A 22305-nucleotide genomic window follows, 5' to 3' on the forward strand; every position below is an offset into this window, starting at 1 on the left:
TGGGCATCTGTGGGTCTTACTATGGCAAGATTTTCTTGTTGCCTGATTTCTCACTCAAACTTTATAATCATGCCATGAGATATAACTGCTTAAAATTTACTTAAATCAGAAACTTTCTGCCCAACAACATGATTTTTGGATTCTGTCAAGCAAAGTCCAACTGATGATTATTAACATGGACTTTGTAGAGTTTTTGTTGCATCTTTGTCTTCAGCTGCCTATGTATAAACTGACAACTAAATTAGCTATGTGGACAAAGACCATTATTTTTAAACTCTTGGAAGATTGTTTAGGTTTTGAGGGTGGACATCAGCTGTTTCCTTCCTGGGTAGCAATGAAAGAGTAGAAAGAACGGTGACAGGAACAAAGCAAAGAACAATGTAAATAAAAGAGAGAGAGAGAGAGACGATAGATGTAAGAGTATTAAGTATAGCATCAAAATGATGTGCTTGTTGATTTTTAAAATTTTTGCACTTTACAAGAATATTGTGTTGGAATGTGTTAAGATAATCATTTTTAGCATCCTGGAGCATTACTCAGTAATTAATAAACAGATCATCAAAAATTTGCCTGGTTGTTTTTTTGGAAAAGGAAGTTAAGGAAATAAAAACTCAGCCACTCTTGTGACTTCCATCTCCAGTCCTCTTAATCCTGGCCAAGACTGCAGCCTTGGATACTCTCTTCCGATCATAAGCCAGGCCCAGGGCAGCCATGCAGTCAATGAAGAATGTGGTGAAGTTGAGGTGCCAGCGGTACTCGCTGGTGGAGTAGTCATAGGGAAAGGAGTGGTGGTAGTTGTGGAAGCCCTCACCTGCAAGGAAAGCAAGGAGAGCCGTCATGGAGCTTTGCTGATTGCCATCTTCCCTTCACTGAGCACCAGCTTCCTAGCAGTTTTCCTAGAACCTGAGAGAAATCTGCTGTTGTGAAATGAATGGAAGGATGTAATGTCTTCTGTTCTTCCAAATAGATGCCCTCTGAAGTAGCTTGAGGCACAATTGATGAGGCCCTTGTTCCCCATGCATGGAGCTGTTGTGGGAGGAAGACTGGCAGCTTCTCTCAGACAATGAGCTGACTACAGAAGACAGGGAATGCTGAGAATGTAGTGTAGACTGGAGACTTCCAGAGTTTCAGGAAGCATGAACCAAGACCGCAAAGTCTCTCTCTCTCTCTCTCTCTCTCTCTCTCTGTGTGTGTGTGTGTGTGTGTGTGTGTGTGCAGGTGTAGAGAGGGGAAGAGTCCAAAATGAAGAACTTAGGCTATGCTGTTTACATGGTAAGCAAAGGAATCTGCTCTCCACATTGCATTCCAACAGCGCCACCATGAGGATGACAGATTCCAGTGGAATGAGAGGTGGTGACCAACAGAGGAAAATGGTCCCAACCTAGGGACAGAAGATACCTCAGCCTCTGCTTGTCCAGAGCAGGCCTCTCTGCCTTCTCATTCTCTGAGCTTTGACCCTGGGCTGCGGATAGTGCTGATAAGAGAGATTCTTTGAGGAAGGACAAATAGCATTACAGAAAATTTCCCCCTAACCTCTGAGATTCTGAGAATTGTTATGATAAGAGTTTCACATGAATTGTCAGAAACAGTAATTCTGGACTGAGGACTGAGGACTGAGGGTAGTTTCTGTTGTAGGAAAAACACTGGGATCTCTGCAGAGAGAGACCTAGAGCCCTCTTTTCTAGCTGCAAGCAGCACTGACACACTGACCCTTGTCAGGTCGGGGTGAAGGCATGCCGACAAAGAGGCCTTTGGGCCTTCTGTGGGAAACCTACTCCCACAGGTAGGGATAGGGAAGGGATGACACTAGCAACAAGCAAGGCTATGTGTCCTTCAGAGAGAGTGACCCCAGGTAGCTCATCTCCAGGTGGGTGCCTCCTCTGTGAGGCCTGATCACCCACAGTGTGAGCTGAGAACGAGGTGGGTAAGTCCAAGGTTCAGGTGCTGACAGAGGGCTGCTGAGCTCTCAAATGAGTTACAGTGATTCTCTGGGTGAGCACCTGCCTGGCCCACAGACACCAGCCTTAACATGGAGTCAGTCCCAGATGTAGAGAAAACAAGCGAAGACAGTACATCATGGAATACAGATGGGCATATATGGTTTTCCCATGCCTCACCCTCTTCATATGCCAACCTTTGCTTTCCCTTGAAATATCTTTATAATGTACTCTTCTGGCAAATTAATGGAGCCCAAGGATATGCTCATGGAAAATCAGGTTTGTAGTTAGCCAATCAGAAGTTCCAGACGCTCAGACTTGTCCCTGGGTCTGAGCCCTCACTTGTATGATCCAAGATGTCTCTAGTATCAGAACTGAGTTGGATTACAGGATATACAACTAGTGTACATACCTGCAGAAATGACTGGCTACTTAGGGACCTATTATTAGACATGTGCTTCTGTGAGAGGATAGTGGGAGAAAGTTAGTCTGAGTTTGTTGTACACGAAAGTGAGAGCAGTGTGGTTGGATGACCACTGGCTCTCTGACCAATGAGAAGAGATCATCGATTCTGCTTACAGAAATCTAAATTGAAGCTTCAATCAAAGTCTGTGTTCAGTTGGAAACAGGATGGGGAAAAAGAAAAGCCCCACAGATGATATATACTCACTATCAAGTGGAATGACAGTGAGAAATAAATTCAGTGAGAGCCAAAAGTAGATCAGTAAGCAGGAATTATGATCAAGCTGACTGCTTTATTGGGGATTATCTAGCCATTTGAGAGGAATGGGGCCTTTAGCATAAAATACAAGTATGAGAGAAATAAAAGGGACAATAGCAGGAAAAGTGGCAAATGGTGAGAAAAGGGCACCAGGAGTTGGTCCTGATGCCCTTTAGTCACCAAACAATAAGGCATGGTAGTAGCCACTTGCAGGCCTGGCATATCTGAACACAGCTGGGAGATGAGGAATACTTGTGCAGTGAGTGGCACACCTAAAGTTGGTGGAACTTAATCCTAATTATTCTACATTTTTTCCCAGAAAGTTTCAACATAAACCACTCAACCTTTTGGCCTTTTTGAGTCACTAGAATGACAGTACTTCTCTGCTTATGCATCTTAAGAATCAGAACGCCTGCAGGGCCACTCAGAGGCGGCTGGTACAGGGAGAGTCCAAGGGACTCATGCACAGCACTTGAGATTGCATGCAGTAGAAACTGAGTCAAAGGCGGTGCAACTTTACCCACTCCTTTCTGCATGAGACTTACTTCGTGTCATAAAGAGTTTCTAATATGTTTCCCACAATTTTTATACTAGAAAAACTGAAATACAAAGTGTTCATAAAAACAGGGTACTGATATGAGGGGCTTCAAAAGTTGGCAGAAAAAAAAAGAAGTTATTTATTTTGGTGCAAAATGAAATAATATATGAGGGATCTTTAAAAAGTTTACAAAAATATGTGTTATAAAAATATACATGAATTTCAAAAATTTTTGTACTACCATGAACTTCATTATTATTATTATTTTTTAAAGATTTATTTTTTATTTGAAAGGTAGAGTTTCAGAAAAGAGGTTCTCCATCTGCTAGTTCACTCCCCAAATGGCCACAATGACTGGAAGTGGCTCTGAAACACTGGCTTTGGCTTGGCCCAGTCTTGGCCACTGCCATCATTTGGGGAGTATAGTTAACAAGTGGAGGAAAGATCTCTCTATATGTGTCTCCCTCTCTCTCTGTAATTCTATCTTCTAAATAAATAAATAAATCTAAAATAATTAATAAGTAGTATTATTTATTTGAAAAAAAAAAGCATGCATTCAGAAAGACAGAGTGACAAACAGAAGTAGAGAATTCCCACTATTGATTCACTCCTCAAAAACCTACAGTAGTGGAGACTGGGCCAAGGTTAAAGTCTATCACCAGGAACTCAATCCAGATCTCCCAAAACCCAAGCAACAGAACCATCACTGCTATTTCCCAGGATCTGCATTAATAGCAGAGGAAATGAAGAGCCAGAACTCACAACTTAGTACTCCAGTGTGGGGCATACATATCTTAACCAAAGGCTAAACAGGCATCCCCATGAACTTTCTTGGTGCATTTTTGTGTTATTGCTTCCTCACCTAATACCTTAAACAGAAGACTACTAGATGTGGCCTGTTATGGACAGATGACTTACCCACAGTTCCCAGAGAAATCAGCGTATTCTCTCGGGGTTCAATGTTCTTGTCATACGGGCGATATCCATACATGTGAGCAGCACTGTTCACCAGCCAGGTGATATTGAGCACTATTGCATAACGCAGGAAAGTGGCCACATACAAGCTGTGTCGAAAAGTTTCACCCCAGAAGTACCAGGGCACAAACGTGGGCAGGATGAAGCACATCAGCAGGACAGCAGGTTTGTAGTACCTGGGTAGAGAGATCGCAGGCTGAGCTGGGCCTTACCGTCCCTCTCACAGGGCTGGACTGTCTCTTTCCTCCTGTCTGTGAGGACACAAGTGGGATCAGTTGAGCATGCCAAGACTGGCCCTCTCTGTGCAGATGGGGTGAAGAGGAGGGTGACGGACTTCTCTAGTCTCCCAGTATGGGAACCAGCCCATCATGACTAGGATGCTGGGCCCCTAGCTCTTTCCATTATGCACGAGGCCCTGGTGGTGAAGTGATAGGTGAGGTCTCCACCCTGGCTCCTCAGCAGAATCCTGGTGCCTGGGCCCATGTCTCTCTGCCTTTGGGCTCCCTCCTCTTCCCCATCGCATTTTGGGCACAAAGTCCACTGGTGTCCTGCCTCCATTTCCTGTGTTCTTTTCCTTTGTAGGTGCCCTGGGTGCATATTTTATGTTCTAGCATTGTCCCAGGTCAGTCATCACATGCTGCACTTTGTTGATTTAACTAAGGTAACTCAGAGAAGGAGGACCAAAGCCTTGGTGCAGACTGTGGGCCTGTGGGATGGTAATGTATGGGGTTTGCAACGATGGTTTTGTATCTGCAAACAATCAGTTACTCAACATGAACTTGGCTGGATAAGGCAATGGAGGAAAAGTGGGGTCCCTCTGCCACAGGTGCAGGAGCACTCCTGGCTGCATGGTTCCTCACTCACCTTCTCTGGAACATCACCAGTTTCTCAGCTTTGAGGTCAGACAGGTCCAGCAGCCCACCCTTCTCCTTGACGGCCGGGTGTTTGCGCACCAGCAGCCAGCCCACGTGAGAGAAGAAGAAGCCGCGTTTGGAGTTATGGGGATCGGCGTTGGTTTCTGAGAACTTGTGGTGGACGCGGTGGTCTCGGGCCCATTCAAACACATCGTTCTGTAGGGACAGAGAAAGTCATGGGGGGCCTGAGGAGAGGCTGCAAGCCTCAGTGTTGATCTGTCTGGCCCCTCTACTGACTTTGTGACTTCAGTTTGTAAAGCAGTGCAATAGTTATATCCATCTCCAGTTACTGTGATAAATTAATGAGTTGATCTGTCAACTACTCAGCATACAGTCTGGCATATAGTCAGTGTCAAAAAACTGTTAACTCTTTTTAATAGAAAAATAGAGGTTTCACAAGTATGTGAAATACCAGCCATGGTGTTGAGGTTCCAAGATATTCACCTTTATGTATGGATGTTTATTGTCCACCATTTGTCTAGGAACCAGAATCAGTCACTGACTGATGCCCCTTGGCCCTTCATAATAAAGGACCAAGGCATATGGACTATGATAACATGGGACCTCAGGATCAAAACCATTCCTATACATGGAGTATTCCTGCTAATCACTTATTTCCTTGTCCAGTAACTCAGAGGACTCTATATGCTTTTAGAACTTTGGGTTCCAGGCTGCACTTGTGTGACTCAGGAGAGAGAGTGCTATGGGTGTCAGAGTGGCTCCTCTGCAGGTGCCAGGCCCCTCCATTCTGCTAGGGTGGATGGAGAAGCAAGAGCTGAGCCCTGCCAGCCCCTTACCTGGAAGGCCATGGTGTCAGCAATGATCAAGAAGAGCCGCAGGGGCAGCCGGGCTTTGTAAGTCCTGTGGCTCCACAGGCGATGCGCTCCTGCTGTGACGCCCACAACACTAACCAGATAGTAGCCAAATGCTGCCAGAAGAAGGCAATGGAGGGTCATCATCAACTGGTGCAAGTCCCATGCCCAAGACACTGCACTGATACTGGACTCTCTTTCTTAATTTTTCCCTTGAGGATCTACTTAACCCTGAGTTCAAGGGACACCTTTTCTCTTGAGGTCTTTTAGTTTTTACCATTTGGAAAGAGCCATTATCCTCCAGTCTCTCTTCCTAAATTGGAGACAAGGTTGAGGAGTCAGAAAGGCAGAAGAGCAAAGAGAGCTCCCTACACAGCCACCTGTCATGGTCTGTGTCTGCACGTAGACATAACTGACTTTGACCTTCATCTAACATATATGGCATTAAGGTCACAAATAGTGACAGTTAATGTAATAGCCAGAATGAAGCAGACTCCAGAAAATTGGAGAATCCTGCATCTTAGGGGACTAGACAGAACCATGCCTGTTTGCCAAGTGGTATGAAAGCATTTCAGTGCTTTAGCAGGTAGTATGATCATATTAGGAAAAAAATCAGTCCTTCATAGAAGTGATATATGCACAATCTCAAGATTCAGCAAGTTGCTAATATTCCTTAATTCACTGTATGTCTTGAGTGGAGTAGCTAGCATTAATATCCCCACTGGGCAGTGGAAAAAGTAGATGGTCAGAAAGGTTAAGTTTGTGTGGTCACATGGCTAGTAAGAAACAGAAACCACAGTATGAAGATAGGTTTTCTGTCCACAAGCAGTTGATGTCTCGGTATGTCATCCACCACTCCAAGACTCGTGTACATTTCTTGGGTCTGTTTCTTGCCAAGTTCTGCTGTTAGCACACACTCTCACCGAGCAATGCTTATCTAGATGGTCTGGAAAATACTCCAAACTGTTAGGGGAGCTTCCAGCATTGTCTGCCTGCCTTGCCCTTTACCAGACCTGCAATCTCAGGAGGTGCCAGACAAAGGCGCCAAGTGGGAAGTCAGTAGCTGGGTGTACCCATCACCTTCAGTGTTCAGCAGCCGAGGAGGCAAGGGCTGAGCCTTGGTGGAAACTGTGAACCATTTCCCCCCCAAAGGGACAGCTATGACTAGTGATGCTCAGTGGCTAGGGAACTGGTTAGTCAGAGACACCACACAAGCAGCACATGGTAACTGATTGTCCTGTGTGCCCGCTGGGGTCATAGACAGGAGTTTCCTAAACAGCCTCCTCCTCTCTCACCCTATTTCCTCCACCCCATCCTTCCCCCCACCCCCACAGGACCTCTCTGAAGAGCCATAGAGCACCCAGTGACAGCTCTTGCTGGTATCAAGTGATATGGTGATTGCTATCTTCTTGCTAGATACAGAATCTGCCTGTACCTGTTCATGGTAAAGCCACAGTGGAACCATAGCCACCTAATCACCAAAGAAGAAACTGACTTGGGATGTGAAAGCAGAAGTGCTCTCTACTGGGAACTAAGGAGCCTTCCAGGGTTATTTTCGGCTATAGATAACCTGGCAAGCTGACCAGTAATGTGTGTGAAGTCCTGCATAAACAGGGAGTGGAGAAAAGAACCAGAGCACTCTTCTAAAACTTGCAAGTACAAGGGCTTATGTCAGATTGAGGTTAATTCTCTCTTCCTAAAGGAGTGTAAATGTTCATAATGATGGTTGTACCACCTCACATGACTTCACTGTGATGAAGGGGTTTAAAGGCTTGCCCCTCTCTGGCCTTTGTTGCCAGGGATCTCTCTTTAACCATGACTTCGGGCTCTTCACAGAGGCTCCAGAATGGAAACAAAGGATCTCAAAATAGCTTTGAGTCATGAGAAATGCTTAGAACCAGTACAAAACTTAGCATTTTCTTTGGATTGAATTCCTTGGAATTTCTTGGGAATGGAACAGCAACAACAACAACAAAAACGAAACAAAACAAAAAAAAAACCGGAGGGCTGAGCTCCTAAACCCTAAAGGTGGGAAGAGAAGCTGCTAAAGCTAAAACGTCAGGTCTTCCTCTTCTACTTTCCTTGCTCCCCAAAGCAGAGAAATTTTGGCAATTTGCATACCAGGATAACAACTCCCCGAGTCACCATCCAGGCTAGCCTGGTCAGACTCTGACTAAGCAACATGAATGGGGGTGCTGAGGCTAGAATGGGATGTGCGGGTGACAAAGCTCCTTGCTGGAGGGGGTTGAGAGGGGCGTCCACAGGCTTCTGAAAGGCCTTTCTTCCTGCCCTGGATTCCTCCTGACACACCTGCCATTCTGCTTGGTTATAGGAGAAGCGAGAAAACAGATGCGCAAATCCCACCCCATCCCACCCCAACCCCCAAAGAAGAGCTCTTTCTGGTTTGCAGATGAGCCATCCTCCCAGGCCTGACTTGCTCCCACTGGCTGCCTCTGATGGAAATGACACCATGTAACCTAAGGAATCTGGTCTCATCGTCCTAAAAAGCACTGCTGTTCAGAATTGGTCCTTTTTGCTAAAAGTGCTGCATAAGAACAGATGGGTGTGGGGAGATCTCAGTTAGATTTCACTGTGGCACCTGGAGGGACAAAGCTGAAGGGACCAGAACTCCACATCTAAGGAAAGTAGGTAAAACCTGGCCTACCTGTCTTTCCACAGATCTTTCTTTTAAGATACACTGTCACAAAGTGCCGCAGGGCTGGTGCCATGGCTCAATTGGCTAATCCTTTACCTCTAAGTGCTAACATTCCACATGGCACCAGTTCACATCTCAGCTGCTCCACTTCCGATCCAGATCCCTGCTTATGCTTTGGAAAAGCAATGGAGGATGGCCCAAAGCCTTGAGATCTTGCAACGATGTGGGAGAACCAAAAGGAAACTCTGGCTTCTGGTTTCCAATTGGCTCAGCTCTGGCCGTTGTGGCCATTTGGGGAGTGAACCAGTAGATGGAAGATCTTTCTTACTCTGTCTGTCCTCTCTGTCAATCTGCCTTTCCAATAAAAATAAGTAAATCCCAACAATAATAACAAAGTGTCTCACCTTAGACTGCTCTGGAAAACCTCAGATTATCTCCTGGAGAGCAATTCCAGGCTGAGAACCCCTCAGAGAGAAGCAGTGGGGATGCCTGAGTCTGCAGAGGTTCCTGCTACCCCTGCCAAATGGAGGAATCTGGCACCAGCAGGGAAATCTCATGCCAAATACATGTGTGGCTGACTCCAGGATACAAGGCCAGAGTCCCATGTGCAAACAGCAAAAGAGCTGAGCAGAGGGCAAGGCAAAGGCAGATTGGTATCCATTTCCCTCACTGTGGCAGCCTCAAGACTGAAGATACTCAGGACTGATGGTCTGAACTGGTGTCTGTCTTTGGCAAGAAGGGGTGGGGAGGATTAGGGAGGACTGGCAGAAGAAGATACTGTGTCTTATATCAAGAGAGGGAAGCTGGAGCAGGCAGCATGGGGAATGGAATGGGCATCATGTGTGCTTACATCAGTCTCAGAACATTTTGTAGACTGCACATGCAATGCCATGGTGTCTTGCATGAGGCAGTGGAACAAGATGTCTGTGTACCTTGCCTTGTGTAGGAGCCTTCTCTATGCTTCTCTATACCAAAGGATTCTGATCTGGCCAAGGAAGAGGACTCAAAAAATTCCCTGGATAGCCACCTTTCCCTTACTCCTTCCAGCAAGCTCTCTCCCTCAACAGAGGCCCCCTGCTCAATCCCATGAGGGGGCCCATCATACACCATAAAGCTGTGGGTGTGTTTCAGGCTCCCCTGCCTCTCAGCTCAGGGGCTGGTCTTGTTTCTGGCAGGGCTGAGACAGGAGCCAAGCAAATGACTCAAACATCAAAGTTCTCAGGGACGGCCGACTCTGGCACAGGTCACTTCAGTCACATGGCACGTGGCCTCAGAGCTCCCTCCTGAAGACCCTTGCTAAAGGGCCCCCAGGATTCACTTTCCAGCAGTATCCAAGCCCCGTAGACCACGTTCCCAATCCAATGGAGAAATGCCTGGCAAAGCCAGGGTTGGGAGGACCCGGGGCTCTGTGAGAGATCCTGCCTCCCTCCAGAGCAGGGAGAAGCCCTGGGCTTGCTCAGCAGGGTGGGAAGCCACTTACCCCAGAGCCAGGTGTGGAACTTGCAACTGGGCACCAAGGTGATCCCATACAGGGCTCCGATGTGTAGCAGAGCCATGAGGATGATGTTTCTCCAGACATACTGGAGCTTGGGCCTGGGGCCCTCCTCGTCCTGGTAGCTGGGGTCATAGATGTCATCTTTGAACTCAGGACGAATGTCTTCCTCAGCGGGCAGGGGGTTCTTCCCCAGCTTGTCTTCGCCACCCTGTGGGAGCCTGGAGTGTGGTGTGGTGACAGTAGCAGTTGTGGTTGTGTAGAAGCTGGAGACCTGTATGAGAGGGAAGAGGAGGTCAGGAAAGAGGAGGCAGAGGAGAAAGTGGCAGCCACTTGACTTTCTGATCCTGCAAGGGTGAAGGGAGCGGGGCAGGCTCAGACCCTGGGCCATCACCAGGGGGAAAGCAAGTTCAGTCTGTGGCTCAGCATCAGGTGTGGGGATGGTGATCAGTGCAGTGTGTAAGAGTCTGAGGTTCCCATTGACTGTGCAGAGGGGTTGGGGAAAACCTGGAGGTAAAGGAAAGGTGAAGCACTTACATCTCTATGAACTCACACAGACCAAGTTGTTCTTTAAGATTAAAAAAAAAGCAATGGTATAATAATTTCTGTTAGTGGAACGCAATGTAACTGCAATGACCATCAGGTTCTGTGGGGGAACTCTCAGCTCTGCTTCTGCTGCCCATCAGCTGCAGGAGCTGCACCAGGATGGCTGGGCTTTGGGGTTGCTGCTGCAGATAACTCATGGAGCTGCATTCCTGTGCCAGGTCTCCATAAAGGACAGAACACCAAAATACAGTCTTTCTTGATGACACCCACACAGCCCAACTGAAACTTCAAGGAAGCAAAAAGGGCCCCAACAGACCTGCTTTCCTTGAAAATAGCCGATTCCAGGGTTTGTGAATTAGCATTGTAAGGAAGTCCTAACTAATTAGATCTTTCTTTCTTTCTTTCTTTCTTTCTTTCTTTCTTTCTTTCTTTCTTTCTTTCTTTCTTTCTTTCTTTCTTTCTTTCTTTCTCTTTCTTTCTTTCTTTCCTTCTTTCTTTCTTTCTTTTTTTTCTTCCTTCCTTCCTTCCTTTCTTTCTTCCTTTTGTTTCCTTCTTTCTTTCTCTTTCCTTTTTCTTTTTCTTTCCTTCTTTCTTTCTTTTTTCTTTCCTTCCTTCTTTCTTTCTCTTTTTCTTTCTTTCTTTTTTTTCTTTTCTTTCTATTGTTTCCTCTTCCTGATTTGTAAGACCCACAGTTCTCCCAGTGGGTCTTACTTTGATTTGCTTTGATTCTGCTTGGTAGGAAAGAGGCCTCCCCATGTTGTAGAATCTCAAATAAAAGCTAGCTAGATCTCTAACTAAATGGGCATTGGTTTTCCATCTGATCAGTCCTGGCAGGCAGCAGAGCAACCTGAGGGACACTGCACTTAGGAATGGGAAGAGGCGTTCCATCTCTTCAGGGAGGCCTCCTTGCTTGTCCCAGGAAGCTTCCAGGACTGCAAGTTCCTGCAAGAAGGACTGCAAGAAGCTGCTATCTATGCCATTCATACATACAGCTCCCTGTTGTTGTTATTACTATTATTACTGCTTTTGAGACCAGAGTTAGTGTGTGCTGTGAGAAAGCCCCTGCGTTTGGGGTGGATGCCAAGGGGTTGGTGGGTATAGTGAGAGTACACCTGGCTTATGGGGGCTTTGCAGAGCTAAGGTTGCTCTGGCAAAGGCAGGTGGTGACAGACAGATGAGGCCCTCTAGAGAAGCTTCAGGCAAAAGGGCCAGGACATAGCCCAGGGAGTGCAGTCTAAGATCCAATAGATGCCTGCAACCCAGACTGTGCCAAACCTGGGCACAGCAACTGCAACGTCATGACATCCTCTGTGATAAGCAAGGCAGCTGCTGTGTGACTCATAGGTAGGCTGCAAATATGAGGTGAATATTATGGGCAAAGGGGTGACTCCCATCCTGTGTGGTGGAACAGCACAGTGAGGTCTTTCCCTATTACTCAGAGTGGTAGGTAATGTAAAACATACGACTTGTTATTTCTGGGATTTTCCATGCAATTTTTTTGGACTGTGGTTGATCACAGATAACTGAATCTGTGAAAAACAGCACTTTGTGTGGGTGGGTGGGTGGGGCAGGGAAGCGGAGAGCAGTAGCAGGGTCATTACTTTACTGCACAGAGTATAAGCTCAGGCTTTCAGAAATCCCCAGAGCTTTGTTTTGTGTTCTAGCCTATTGCTTTTTCTTGGGTGTTTGAATAGGGGGAAGTCATTGGCAAGTTTGTTACAGAGCTCTCAGAGCCGCTACCTGGGTGGGCATGGTCAACATTGAAGAGCTAATGAAGGACAGGCCACCAAAATGGAAGATTGTTGGGCTGGTGAGGAGTTGGCCTAGCAGTTAAAATCCTCAGTTCCTGAATAGACTTCATGGCTCCCAATTCCTACCAATGCAAATGTGGGGGACCATTCTCTGCTCTTTGGCTGTGGCCCTTGCCTAGCTCTACCTATTGCCAGCATGTGGGGAGAGAACCACGAAATGGGAGCCCCCTATTTCTATCTGTCATTATCATTTTTCAGTCTTTGCCTCTTAAATAGACAAAAAATAACTTAAAGATGTCCTAAGTTAAGAACAAATGAATTGAAAGATAGGTGTGCTGAAATATTGCTCTGTGTTCTGAGAAGCTGAACACAGGGCATGAAAGACCTGCTGGCCTCAAAACAGTGTGAGTACAGTGGGAGCACAGCCTGACGCCACTCCGAGCCCTTTCCTCTCAGGCTTTTTTTTTTTTTAAGGTATATTTATTTTTATTGGAAAGTCAGATATGTGGAGAGGAGGAGAGACAAAGATCCTCCATCCAGTGATTCACCAGAACTGAGCCAATCCAAAGGGGTACAGGGTCCCAAGGCCCTGGGTCATCCTCCACTGCTTTCCCAGGCTACAAGCAGGGAGCTGGATGGGAAGTGGAGCTGCCGGGATTAGAACTGGCACCCATATGGGATCCTGGTGCATCCTAGCCGAGGACTTTAGCCATTAGACCACCATGCCGTACCCTACCCTCAGGCTTTTACCTCAGCTCCAAGACCCAAAATGCAAGGTACAAATAGTATCCTTAAATTCTGAAGGACCAAGTTCTCCACCTTCTGGCTCAACCAAGCATTTACACATAGACATCTTAGTGCCAGAACTGAAAAGACTTATTTTTTTTTAATGATAAAAATCTTACTAAAGACAATTTAGAATTATGATAGCCATTCTGTGGAAAGTTCCATAAGAACAATAGTGCATCTTAAGAAGTGCATTTAAAAATGGGGGAATCCAGATTCAGTGCAATGACTCACTAGCTAAATACTCATTTTGCAATGGTGCCAGGATCACATGTGGGTGCTGGTTCATGTCCCAAATGGTTCACCTCCCACCCAGCTCCCTGCTTGTGGCCTGAGAAAGCAATAGAGGACAGCCCAAAGCTTTGGGACCCTGCACTCAAATGAGAAACCCAGAAGCTCCTGGCTTCAGATCAGCTCAGCTCCAGCCATTGCAGCCATGTGGGGAATGAACCAGCAGATGGAAGATCCTTCCATCTTTTCTCTGTAAATCTGCCTTTCGAATATATGTAAACAAACAAATAAAAATTGGAGATCATGGGGTGGACATTTGGCCTAGCAGTTAAGACATTCTTATCCCATATTGTAATGCCCAAGTCTGATGCCCACCTGAAGCTCCTGACTCCAGCATCCTGCTCATGTGCCCCGGAAGGCAGCAGGTGATGGCTCAAGTCACTGGGCTCCTAACACCCATGTGGGAGACTTGGATTATGTTTTAGCTCTTAACTTTGGTTCCTCAGCTGTTGAAGGCATGGGGAATGAACTAGCAGGTGGGAGCTCTCTCTTGCTGCCTCTCAAATAAATTAATACATAATTTTTCTTAAGAAAATGTGAAACACGGGGCCTGGTGTGGTGGCCTAGTGGCTAAAGTCCTTGCCTGCATGCACTGGGATCCCACAAGGGCAGCAGTTCTAATCCCAGTGGCTCTGTTTCCTATCCAGCTCCCTCCTTGTGACCTGGGAAAGCCTTGAGACCCTACATCCACATGGGAGACCCAGAAGAAACTCCCAGCTCCTGGCTTTGGATAGGTGCAGCTCTGGCCATTGCAGCCACTGAGGAATGAGTCAGTGGATGGAAGATCTTCCTCTCTGTCTCTCCTCCTCTCTGTATATCTAATTTTTTTTTAAAAAGACTTTCTAATTTTTTTAAAAAGAAATCTTTAAAGAAAAATTGAAACATCATGAATTACACCCAGCCAGGGATTCCTTCTGGAGTACAGGAATTTCTTAAAAAAAAAAAAAAAGTTGCCTCTTCTAAAAGACTTTACAAGAGATATATATGAAAATTTTAAGAGACTAGTTAATTCAAAAATCTCAGTTTTTATTTGTTTGTTTTGCCTACTCAGTACCTCATCTGAAGTCAAAATGAAGACTAGACAAAGTGTTCATGAGTATTAGGCTCCAGATCAACAGATATAGTTCTTTTTCAGAATTACCCATGTTAGTTTCAGACATAGGAAATGCCTGAGTGCCCTGATTGCAGTCATTGAAGAAGCAGAAGCTAGACTTGCTGGCGTTTAGCTTGCTCTCCTAGGCAAGCTCTGTGGACTTCCCTGTGAAGTTCTGTGGTTAGTGCCTATGCTTTCCTGTGTCCGTGGCATCCTTTTGGCACCCTCTCTGTTTTTCACCTATGCCTAATTCTCCTGATCTCAGCTCTCCTAGCAAAGGTTTACTTGATGAGGTGGCCACGGCAGGGCTAGAATTAAAACTTCTCTCCAGAGAACAATCTTTAGATCCAGTTAGAGGAAAATGCATCAAAGTCGGTTTTAGCAGAAATGGTTTAGTTTTGTCTACCGGTTGAGCTCTGGAAACATTCAGAGCTAAAATGTAGCCCACAGCCTCTCTAAAGCTGACCTCTGATGATAGGCAACCTGCCTTAATCTCTTTCTTGGACAAAACATGCATTCTTTTTCCATGCCTTTTAGACCCGATTTTCCACCAAGGCATCAGCACATTGAAAGTATAAATTTATTTAGAGTGGCCTACTTAATAAATGCTTAGTAAAATGAAACAGTAGATTGAAACACTGATAGGCTGAAAGGGGAAGAGAAACTATTTGGAAAGTGGCAAATGAAAACTGGTAATAAGAACTAATTGGTTTATGTCTGTATATAAATCCATGTATATGTTGTGTATGGTGACATTTTCCTACCTTGGGTGATAATGTTAAGGATTATAAAGAGCTCTATTTAACTGCCTTAAACAAAACAAAACAAAATGCAGTCTGGCCTGGTGCAAAGCCTCAGTGGTTAAATCCTCACCTTGCAGCACCAGGATCCCATATGAGTGCTGGTTTGTATTCTGGCTGCTCCACTTCCCATCCAGCTCCCTGCTTGTGGCCTGGGAAAATAGTAGGGGATGCCCCAAAGCCTTGGGACCTTGCACCCATGTGGGAGACCTGGAGGAATCTCCTGGCTGTGGATTGGCTCAGCTCCGGCTGTTGTGTCCACTTCGGGAGTATACCAGCAGATGAAAGATCTTTGTTTCTCCCTCACTTCTCCATAAATCTGATCTGCCTTTCTATAATAAAAATAAATAAATCTTAAACACACACACACGGGCCTGGCATGATGGCCTCATGGCTGAATCCTCCTTGCCTTGCATCTGCTGGGATTCCATATGGGTGCTGCTTCCTGTCTCGACTGCTCCACTTCCCATCCAGCTCCCTGTTTGTGGCCTGGGAAGGAGGTGGAGAATGGCCCAAAGCCTTGGGACCCTACACCTGCATGGGAGACCTGGAGAAGGCTCTTGGCTCCTGGCTTCAAATCGGCTCAGCTCTGGCTGTTGCGGCTACTTGGGGAGTGAACCAGCAAATGGAAGATCTTTCTCTGTATCTCCTTCTCATTATAAGTCCGGCTTTCCAATTAAAAAAAATTTTTTAAATAAATCTTTAAGAAAAAACCCATATACACAATCAAGTAGTTTGTCAGAAAAATACAAATTCACTTAAATGCTTTTTATTTCCTGTGATCTGAGATAATGTTTGGAAAATAAAGTTAATTTTAAAAGCTAGTAATAAACTAAAATAAATAAATAAAATAAAGCTAGTAATAAAATAAAATAAAGCTAGTAATAAAATAAAAATACAAAAGTCTGTACTTGTCAGCATTAATTATAATGCCAGCATATATTTTCAACTCAGATTTACTGGTCAAACAAGTTTGTTATCTCCTAAATATTTAAATATTCATAATGAAATCCAACCCAAGAGCAGAATACAGCATACAAATAAGTCACTCAATATATGTCAGTCATACAGGTAGAAAGAAAAAGGGAAAACCGTGTTAAGTTTTGATATTCTTGTTTCCGTGACATTTTTGTCATTTGCCTGATTTGTCAAAAAATGACTTCATGGCTAGTATTTAACACAGCAATTGAGACCTCAGTCAGCATAGCCACATTACATGTAAAAGTGCCCAAGTTTGAATTCCAGTTCCAATTCCTATTCCAACTTCCCTCTGATATGTACTCTGGGAGGCAACAGGTGACAATTTGAATACTTGGTTCCCTGCCACCCAAGTGGGAGACCTGGGTTGAGTTCTCAGCTCCTTGCTACAGCATGGCCCAGGGCTGGCTGTGGTGAGCATTTGGGAAGTGAACCAGCATTTGGCATCACTCTCTTTCTTGTTCAGATAAATAAGATAAATAACTACAAAAGTATAAGATAATTTTCTGAAAAGCTTTGTTTAAAAAAAAAATCATGTAACTTGTTTCCCATGAATAAACATTTGAAACGTAATTGTGAAGAACGAGGGGATGGGCATTTGGTGCAGTTAAGCTGCTGCTTGGGATGCCTTATTCCATATTGGAGTCCTGGTTTTGAGTCCCAGCTCTGCTTCTGATTCTAGCTTCCTGCTAATGGTAATTGTGGGAGGCAGCAGATAAGGGCTCACTACTAGGGCCCCTGTTACAACGTGGAAGTCTTGGATTAAGTTTCAGACTCTTAGCTTTAGCCTAGCCCAGACCCACATTTTATGAGCACATAGGGAATGATCCAGCAAATGAGAGATCTCTTTATTTTTCTGTGTCTATCTCTACCTTCCAGATAAAAGTGATTTTTTTCATAAGAAGTAAGTAAATTAGGTAATGTTAATAAACTTTTATAAATGAACTTTCCATAATTCCAAACTCATTCTTCTGCAACTGAAAATATTAAAGCTATGTTAAGTCACATAGTCGATACTCATGAAACATGAGTCATTTTTAATTAAATTAAAATATTGGAACATCAATTGCTGAATATTAGTTTTGTTGCAACGTGGCATCTTATTTTTATAAGGTATGTGTTAGCTAGTATATTTGGATCTGTTATTAAAAATAAAAAAATTAAGCTAACACATGAATTCAGAAATCATGAAATGAAAGTGCTCATATAACACAGTTTAAAATGCTTCATTGTTATCACTAAAAATAAAGTTACATAGAGTAAAAAGTTCTAATTAGTGTGAAGTATGGTTAAAATAAGAGATAATAAAGTAAACAAGCCTGGAGCAATAGTCTAGTGGCTAAAGTCCTTGTCTTGCATGCGCTGGGATCCCATATAAGCACTGGTTCATGTCCCAGCTGCTCCACTTCCAGCTAACTCCCTGATTGTGGCCTGGTAAAGCAGTGGAGGATGGCCTTTGGGACCCGGCACCCATGAGGGAGACCGAGAAGAAGCTCCTGGCTCCTGGCTTTGGATCAGCTCTGCTCTGGCTATTGCAGCCATTTGGAGGATGAACCAGTGGACAGAAGATTTTTCTCTCTGTCTCTCCTTCTCGCTGTAAATCTGACTTTCCAATGAAAATAAATAAATCTTTAAAAACAATAAATAATAAAAAATGACTTTTTAAACAAGAAAATAGGACATGGTTTGGTAAGTGAAAACTGTGTGAAACATATGATTTCATTAAGTGAAAAAGGGAGTAATTTTTATCCTCTGATTGAGTAACTGGTTATTTCAATTTGAGAAAGAGAAAAGCTGCAGGATAATATATTAAAAGAATATAAGAAGATTGGAAAAGGCTTTGGAAGATAAGCCTATGAAAAAAATTTTATATTTGATCAAGCTGATTAAAACTGGAGGGAATTATTTCTAAGGTTTTTTTTTTTTTTCAAAAAAGATTTATTTATTTACTGGAATGTCAGATTTAGAGAGAAAAGGAAATACAAAGAGAAAGATCTTCCATCTGCTGGTTCACGCCCCAGGTGGCCGCAACAGCTGGAGCCACACCAATCTGAAGCCAGGAACCAGGAGCCTCCTCTGGGTCTCCCACACAGGAGGCCCCAAGCAGGGAGCTGGATGAAAAGTGGAATATTCAAGACACTAACCGGCACTCATATAGGATCCTGGCTCGTGCAAAGCGAGGACTTCATCCACTGGGCTACTACACTGGACCCTCTAAGTTATTTTTTTTAAATATTACACAGTGCTAACAAAATTACACTTTATTTATTTACTGGAATGTCATAAAACTAAATAAAACTAGAATTTGTTGTGGTCTTATTAGGAAATGGGAAAGTGTTTGTTCTTACTTTTTAGGTAATAGGCCTGAAAGCCAAAAGTTCTGTGAATGATTAGAGATCTGTGCTTCATGTTGTCTTTATACGTCCTTGATTACTTAAGAAAAGTGAATCTTCTCAATACTCAAACCTACACAACTTTTTAAATTTGTTTTGCTAGATTTTTCCAGTCCAGATGTCTCCCATGAAATGACTAAGAACAAGAGCTGCTCTGGTCCTGAAACTATATAACCTGGAACTTGAACGAGTTGATGTAAATGTCAACAGACAGTCCTTATGCGTGATGTGCGAGCCACGTAGAGAGCCAGCCAAAACACCCCGTGATGTCATATTAAAACTGAAAACTAGGAAGAAAAGGGAATGAGTTCATGCTGTGGTTAGCTTTTTTCCTAGACATAGTAAGACTCTTGCCTCTCTGAGTATTTCTTTCATTTGCCAGGATCATGTTGTTATTAGAATTTCAAAACCAGCAGCTGCTGTGGTAACACAATGGAGTGTTGGATCATGCATGTCTTTACACGTGCTAAAACATAGACCCTTCGCTCTGCCAAATGGCTGACTTTAACATTCCTAATGCAGCTGTTGTTCACATTGTGCCAGTAGTCCATTTTACAGCATTACACTTCAAAACCTCCTGGTTCCTACCCCCTATTTTAATGAAGGCCCATCATGATAATGAATATAAGAACTGATACCCACTGTTCAAAATGAGAAGAATCTGGGCCCGGCGCAGTGGCGCAAGTGGCTAAGGTCCTCGCCTTGCACGCCCGGGATCCCATATGGGCGCCAGTTCTATCCCGGCAGCCCCGCTTCCCTTCCAGCTCCCTGCCTGTGGCCCAGGAGAGCAGTCCCAAGGCTTTGGGACCCTGCACCCGTGTGGGAGACCCGGAAGAGTCTCCTGGCTTTGGACCGGCATAGCATTACTTGGGGAGTGAATCATCAGATGGAGGATCTTCCTCTCTGTCTCTCCTCTCTGTATATCCGCCTTTCCAATAAAAAAATAATAATAATAAAAAATAAATAAATCTTAAAAAAAAATGAGAAGAATCTGTTTAATTGCTGCCACTTCTTATTGCAAGTGAATAAATATGAGAATATTGTGGAGTTTCAGTTGCAAATAATAATAATAATAATAATAATAATAATAATAACAAACAGGGCACTTGGTTGAATTGTGTGGTTTCCTCATCTTTGCTACATTCCATTTTGTTGATTTGGCTGATAGTGACCTTGGCTAATAAATTTACTCTGAACTCTTGGTATTATCCTCCTATAAATATACAAATACTTTATCTGGAGCATTGTATTCTGAAATGTTCCAGATGTTTGTATGCAGCTATCTGTTGAATGTCAAATGGTCTCTTGAGCTGAAATGACAAAAACCTCAAGTAGCCTTTGAGTGCTGAGCATGGAAACCCAAAAGATGATAACTGAAAGACGTGCTAGCACCCTCAGTTTTGGAGACTCTGTTACTTGTGTGACCCTGACAGAAGTGGGAGAAGGAGCTATTAAGCACCCATCAGGGGAGACCTTTACTTTATTCTGAGCTGTCCTGCATTAGGCTCCAACAGATCTGACCAAACCACAAAGGAGGTACACGTGCTTTAAATGTCACACAATCAAATCAAAACTTCAGGGAAACAGAAAGATGCCCAAACAGATCTCTTTTCCCCTGGGAACAGTGGATGGCAGTCTGCTCAGTCAGCAGCAAAAAAGTTCTCCATTTCAACTCTTGCAAAAAGTAGCCTGAAGTAATCTGTCAGCCAATCGTGTATATATATATGTATATATATATATATATATATATGTATATATATATATATAGTTTTGTTGTTGTTGTTCAGTTTTCTTGTTCCCAATCTATAAAACCAACTGAGCTGCTACTTGCCAGTAGGAATTTTGATTCTATTTTGAGGACCGGAGATTGCCCCATCCATGAACTGAAAATAAGAGACCATTAGATCTGTAAGAAAAACTGTTGTAATTTTGCCTTTTGAAAACGCATTAAGAAATGACAGTTGGGAATCCAGTCCCTACAGTACAATCTGCATTCCCAACCAATTGGATAGACAGTGCAGTTTGAAAGGGCTGGTGCAGTACTTCCACAAGCTCTCAATACCTCCACCTACCATTCCCCTGGAGGCTCCTTCCCAGCCCAGGTGTGGAGCTCACCTTCTCTTGCAGCAGGTGGGCCGGCATCTTGGCCGTCAGATGCTGGGATCACTTTCTCAAGGCTGAGACTGCAGAGTGGAGTCCAGGTCTGTTAGGACAGAAGTAGACTTCTGTTCTACAGCCCTCTGCGCAGCAGTTTGCAGCAATGCACTCGGAACCCTTCTCTCTGCCTGGTACGCGTGGTGGTGTCTGGGCCCAACCCTGCTGTGCGTAGAGCTTCCTGGGCTGGGGATTTAAAGGCTGGAGCTGGCAGTAGATGATCGTTTCGCAAATTTCCCTAAACAACTTGTAACTGCTTCCAACAAGTGGCAAGGTGCACAGAACTGGCTGGCTCAGGCAGCCTTGCCTGAAGGTGAGGGCGGGACAGGGGAGGGGACAGCAAGCTGAGACAGAATCCACCAAGGCAGGACTTAGGGATGCTGCAGACACCATCACCCTCAGCTCTGGCCCCAGCCCCAGCCGCTCCCCTTAGGGAAATGTTAATGAGGCTTCTGTGAACTCTGGCACGTCATTGGACGAAAGGAATTTGGTGCCACCTCGGCTGTCGTTACCATTGGCTCAGCTGAATCTGCTGTTCCCTCCGCTGCCGGATCCTCACTCCCCCTCCCCTCCTTTTCTCTTTGGCCCCTTCCACTGACTGCTGGATCTCCTACCGGCACCCTATGGCCTCCGGCGCTCAGCCTTCCTGCAAGATAGAAAGCATTGGGTTCTGCAGTGCGGGTGGGTTAGTCCAGGACTGTTCTGGCCCTCAAGTGGGTGGGCAGTGGGTAAAGCGCACAGGAACAAGCCAGGAAGCTGCGCAGACGCCCACTGCTCACTCCTCTGGTCACTCTTGCAGTTTCATAGGCACAGTGCAGACACTTGGCATCCACCGCGTGTCTCCTGCCCATGAGCTGGTCCAACCTATATTACTCCCCAGCGAGCACAGGACTTCAGGGTTCAAGGGAACTGTGGCCCAGCCCCATCCACCAGAGCTGCTATGCTGATCCCACAGCATAAAGAATAGTTCACCACTGGACAAGAGGACTCACACATTCGCATCTGTGCACCTGCACAGGCTCTGCCAGTACAGTGGGCAGTCGCATACCTCAGCTGCACTCCAACTGTACAGACTTATTGGAACTGTTTCGGGTTGTTGGGGGAATGCTGGACTTCTCTTCCTGAAGAAAAGCAGCACACAGAGTCATGCGTCTCCACAACAGGGAGGGGGTTTGTTGTGGAATGAGCAGACCCTGCAGGGCTAGAGTGATCATTGCTAGCTCACCGTCATTTTGCTGCATCCTGCAGTGACCCATGAGGTGGGCACTTCATGCCTCCACAGGAAACAGAAGTTGGAATGTGCCATAACCTGCCTATGGCCACAGCAGCAGGAAAGTGGTGGAGCTGGGCTAAACTCAGAAATGCTAAGACAGAGCCTGGATCTTAACACTGCCCAGCACCATAGGGTCCCAGGATCGCCAGTGCTGTGACCCACGGACCTGTCCGTTGGCCCTATATTCTCTGTACC

At 44.9% G+C, this 22305-nt stretch overlaps 1 protein-coding gene across 1 annotated transcript; it reads right to left on the bottom strand.

Moving 5' to 3' along the window:
• Positions 1-610: 610 nt before the first annotated feature.
• Positions 611-20825, bottom strand: LOC121164383 (stearoyl-CoA desaturase-like). Its single transcript, XM_040992507.1, has 6 exons — positions 20799-20825; positions 10034-10319; positions 5883-6013; positions 5036-5241; positions 4115-4347; positions 611-811 (listed from the first exon to the last, which is right to left on the bottom strand). Exons 1-6 carry the CDS (start codon positions 20823-20825, stop codon positions 612-614), a joined length of 1083 nt encoding a protein of 360 aa, XP_040848441.1. The 3' UTR covers position 611.
• Positions 20826-22305: the final 1480 nt, after the last annotated feature.

The sequence above is a fragment of the Ochotona curzoniae genome, unplaced genomic scaffold, assembly GCF_017591425.1.
Source record: "Ochotona curzoniae isolate NIBS_2020 unplaced genomic scaffold, NIBS_Ocur_1.0 contig_66, whole genome shotgun sequence".
Classification (NCBI taxonomy): domain Eukaryota; kingdom Metazoa; phylum Chordata; class Mammalia; order Lagomorpha; family Ochotonidae; genus Ochotona; species Ochotona curzoniae.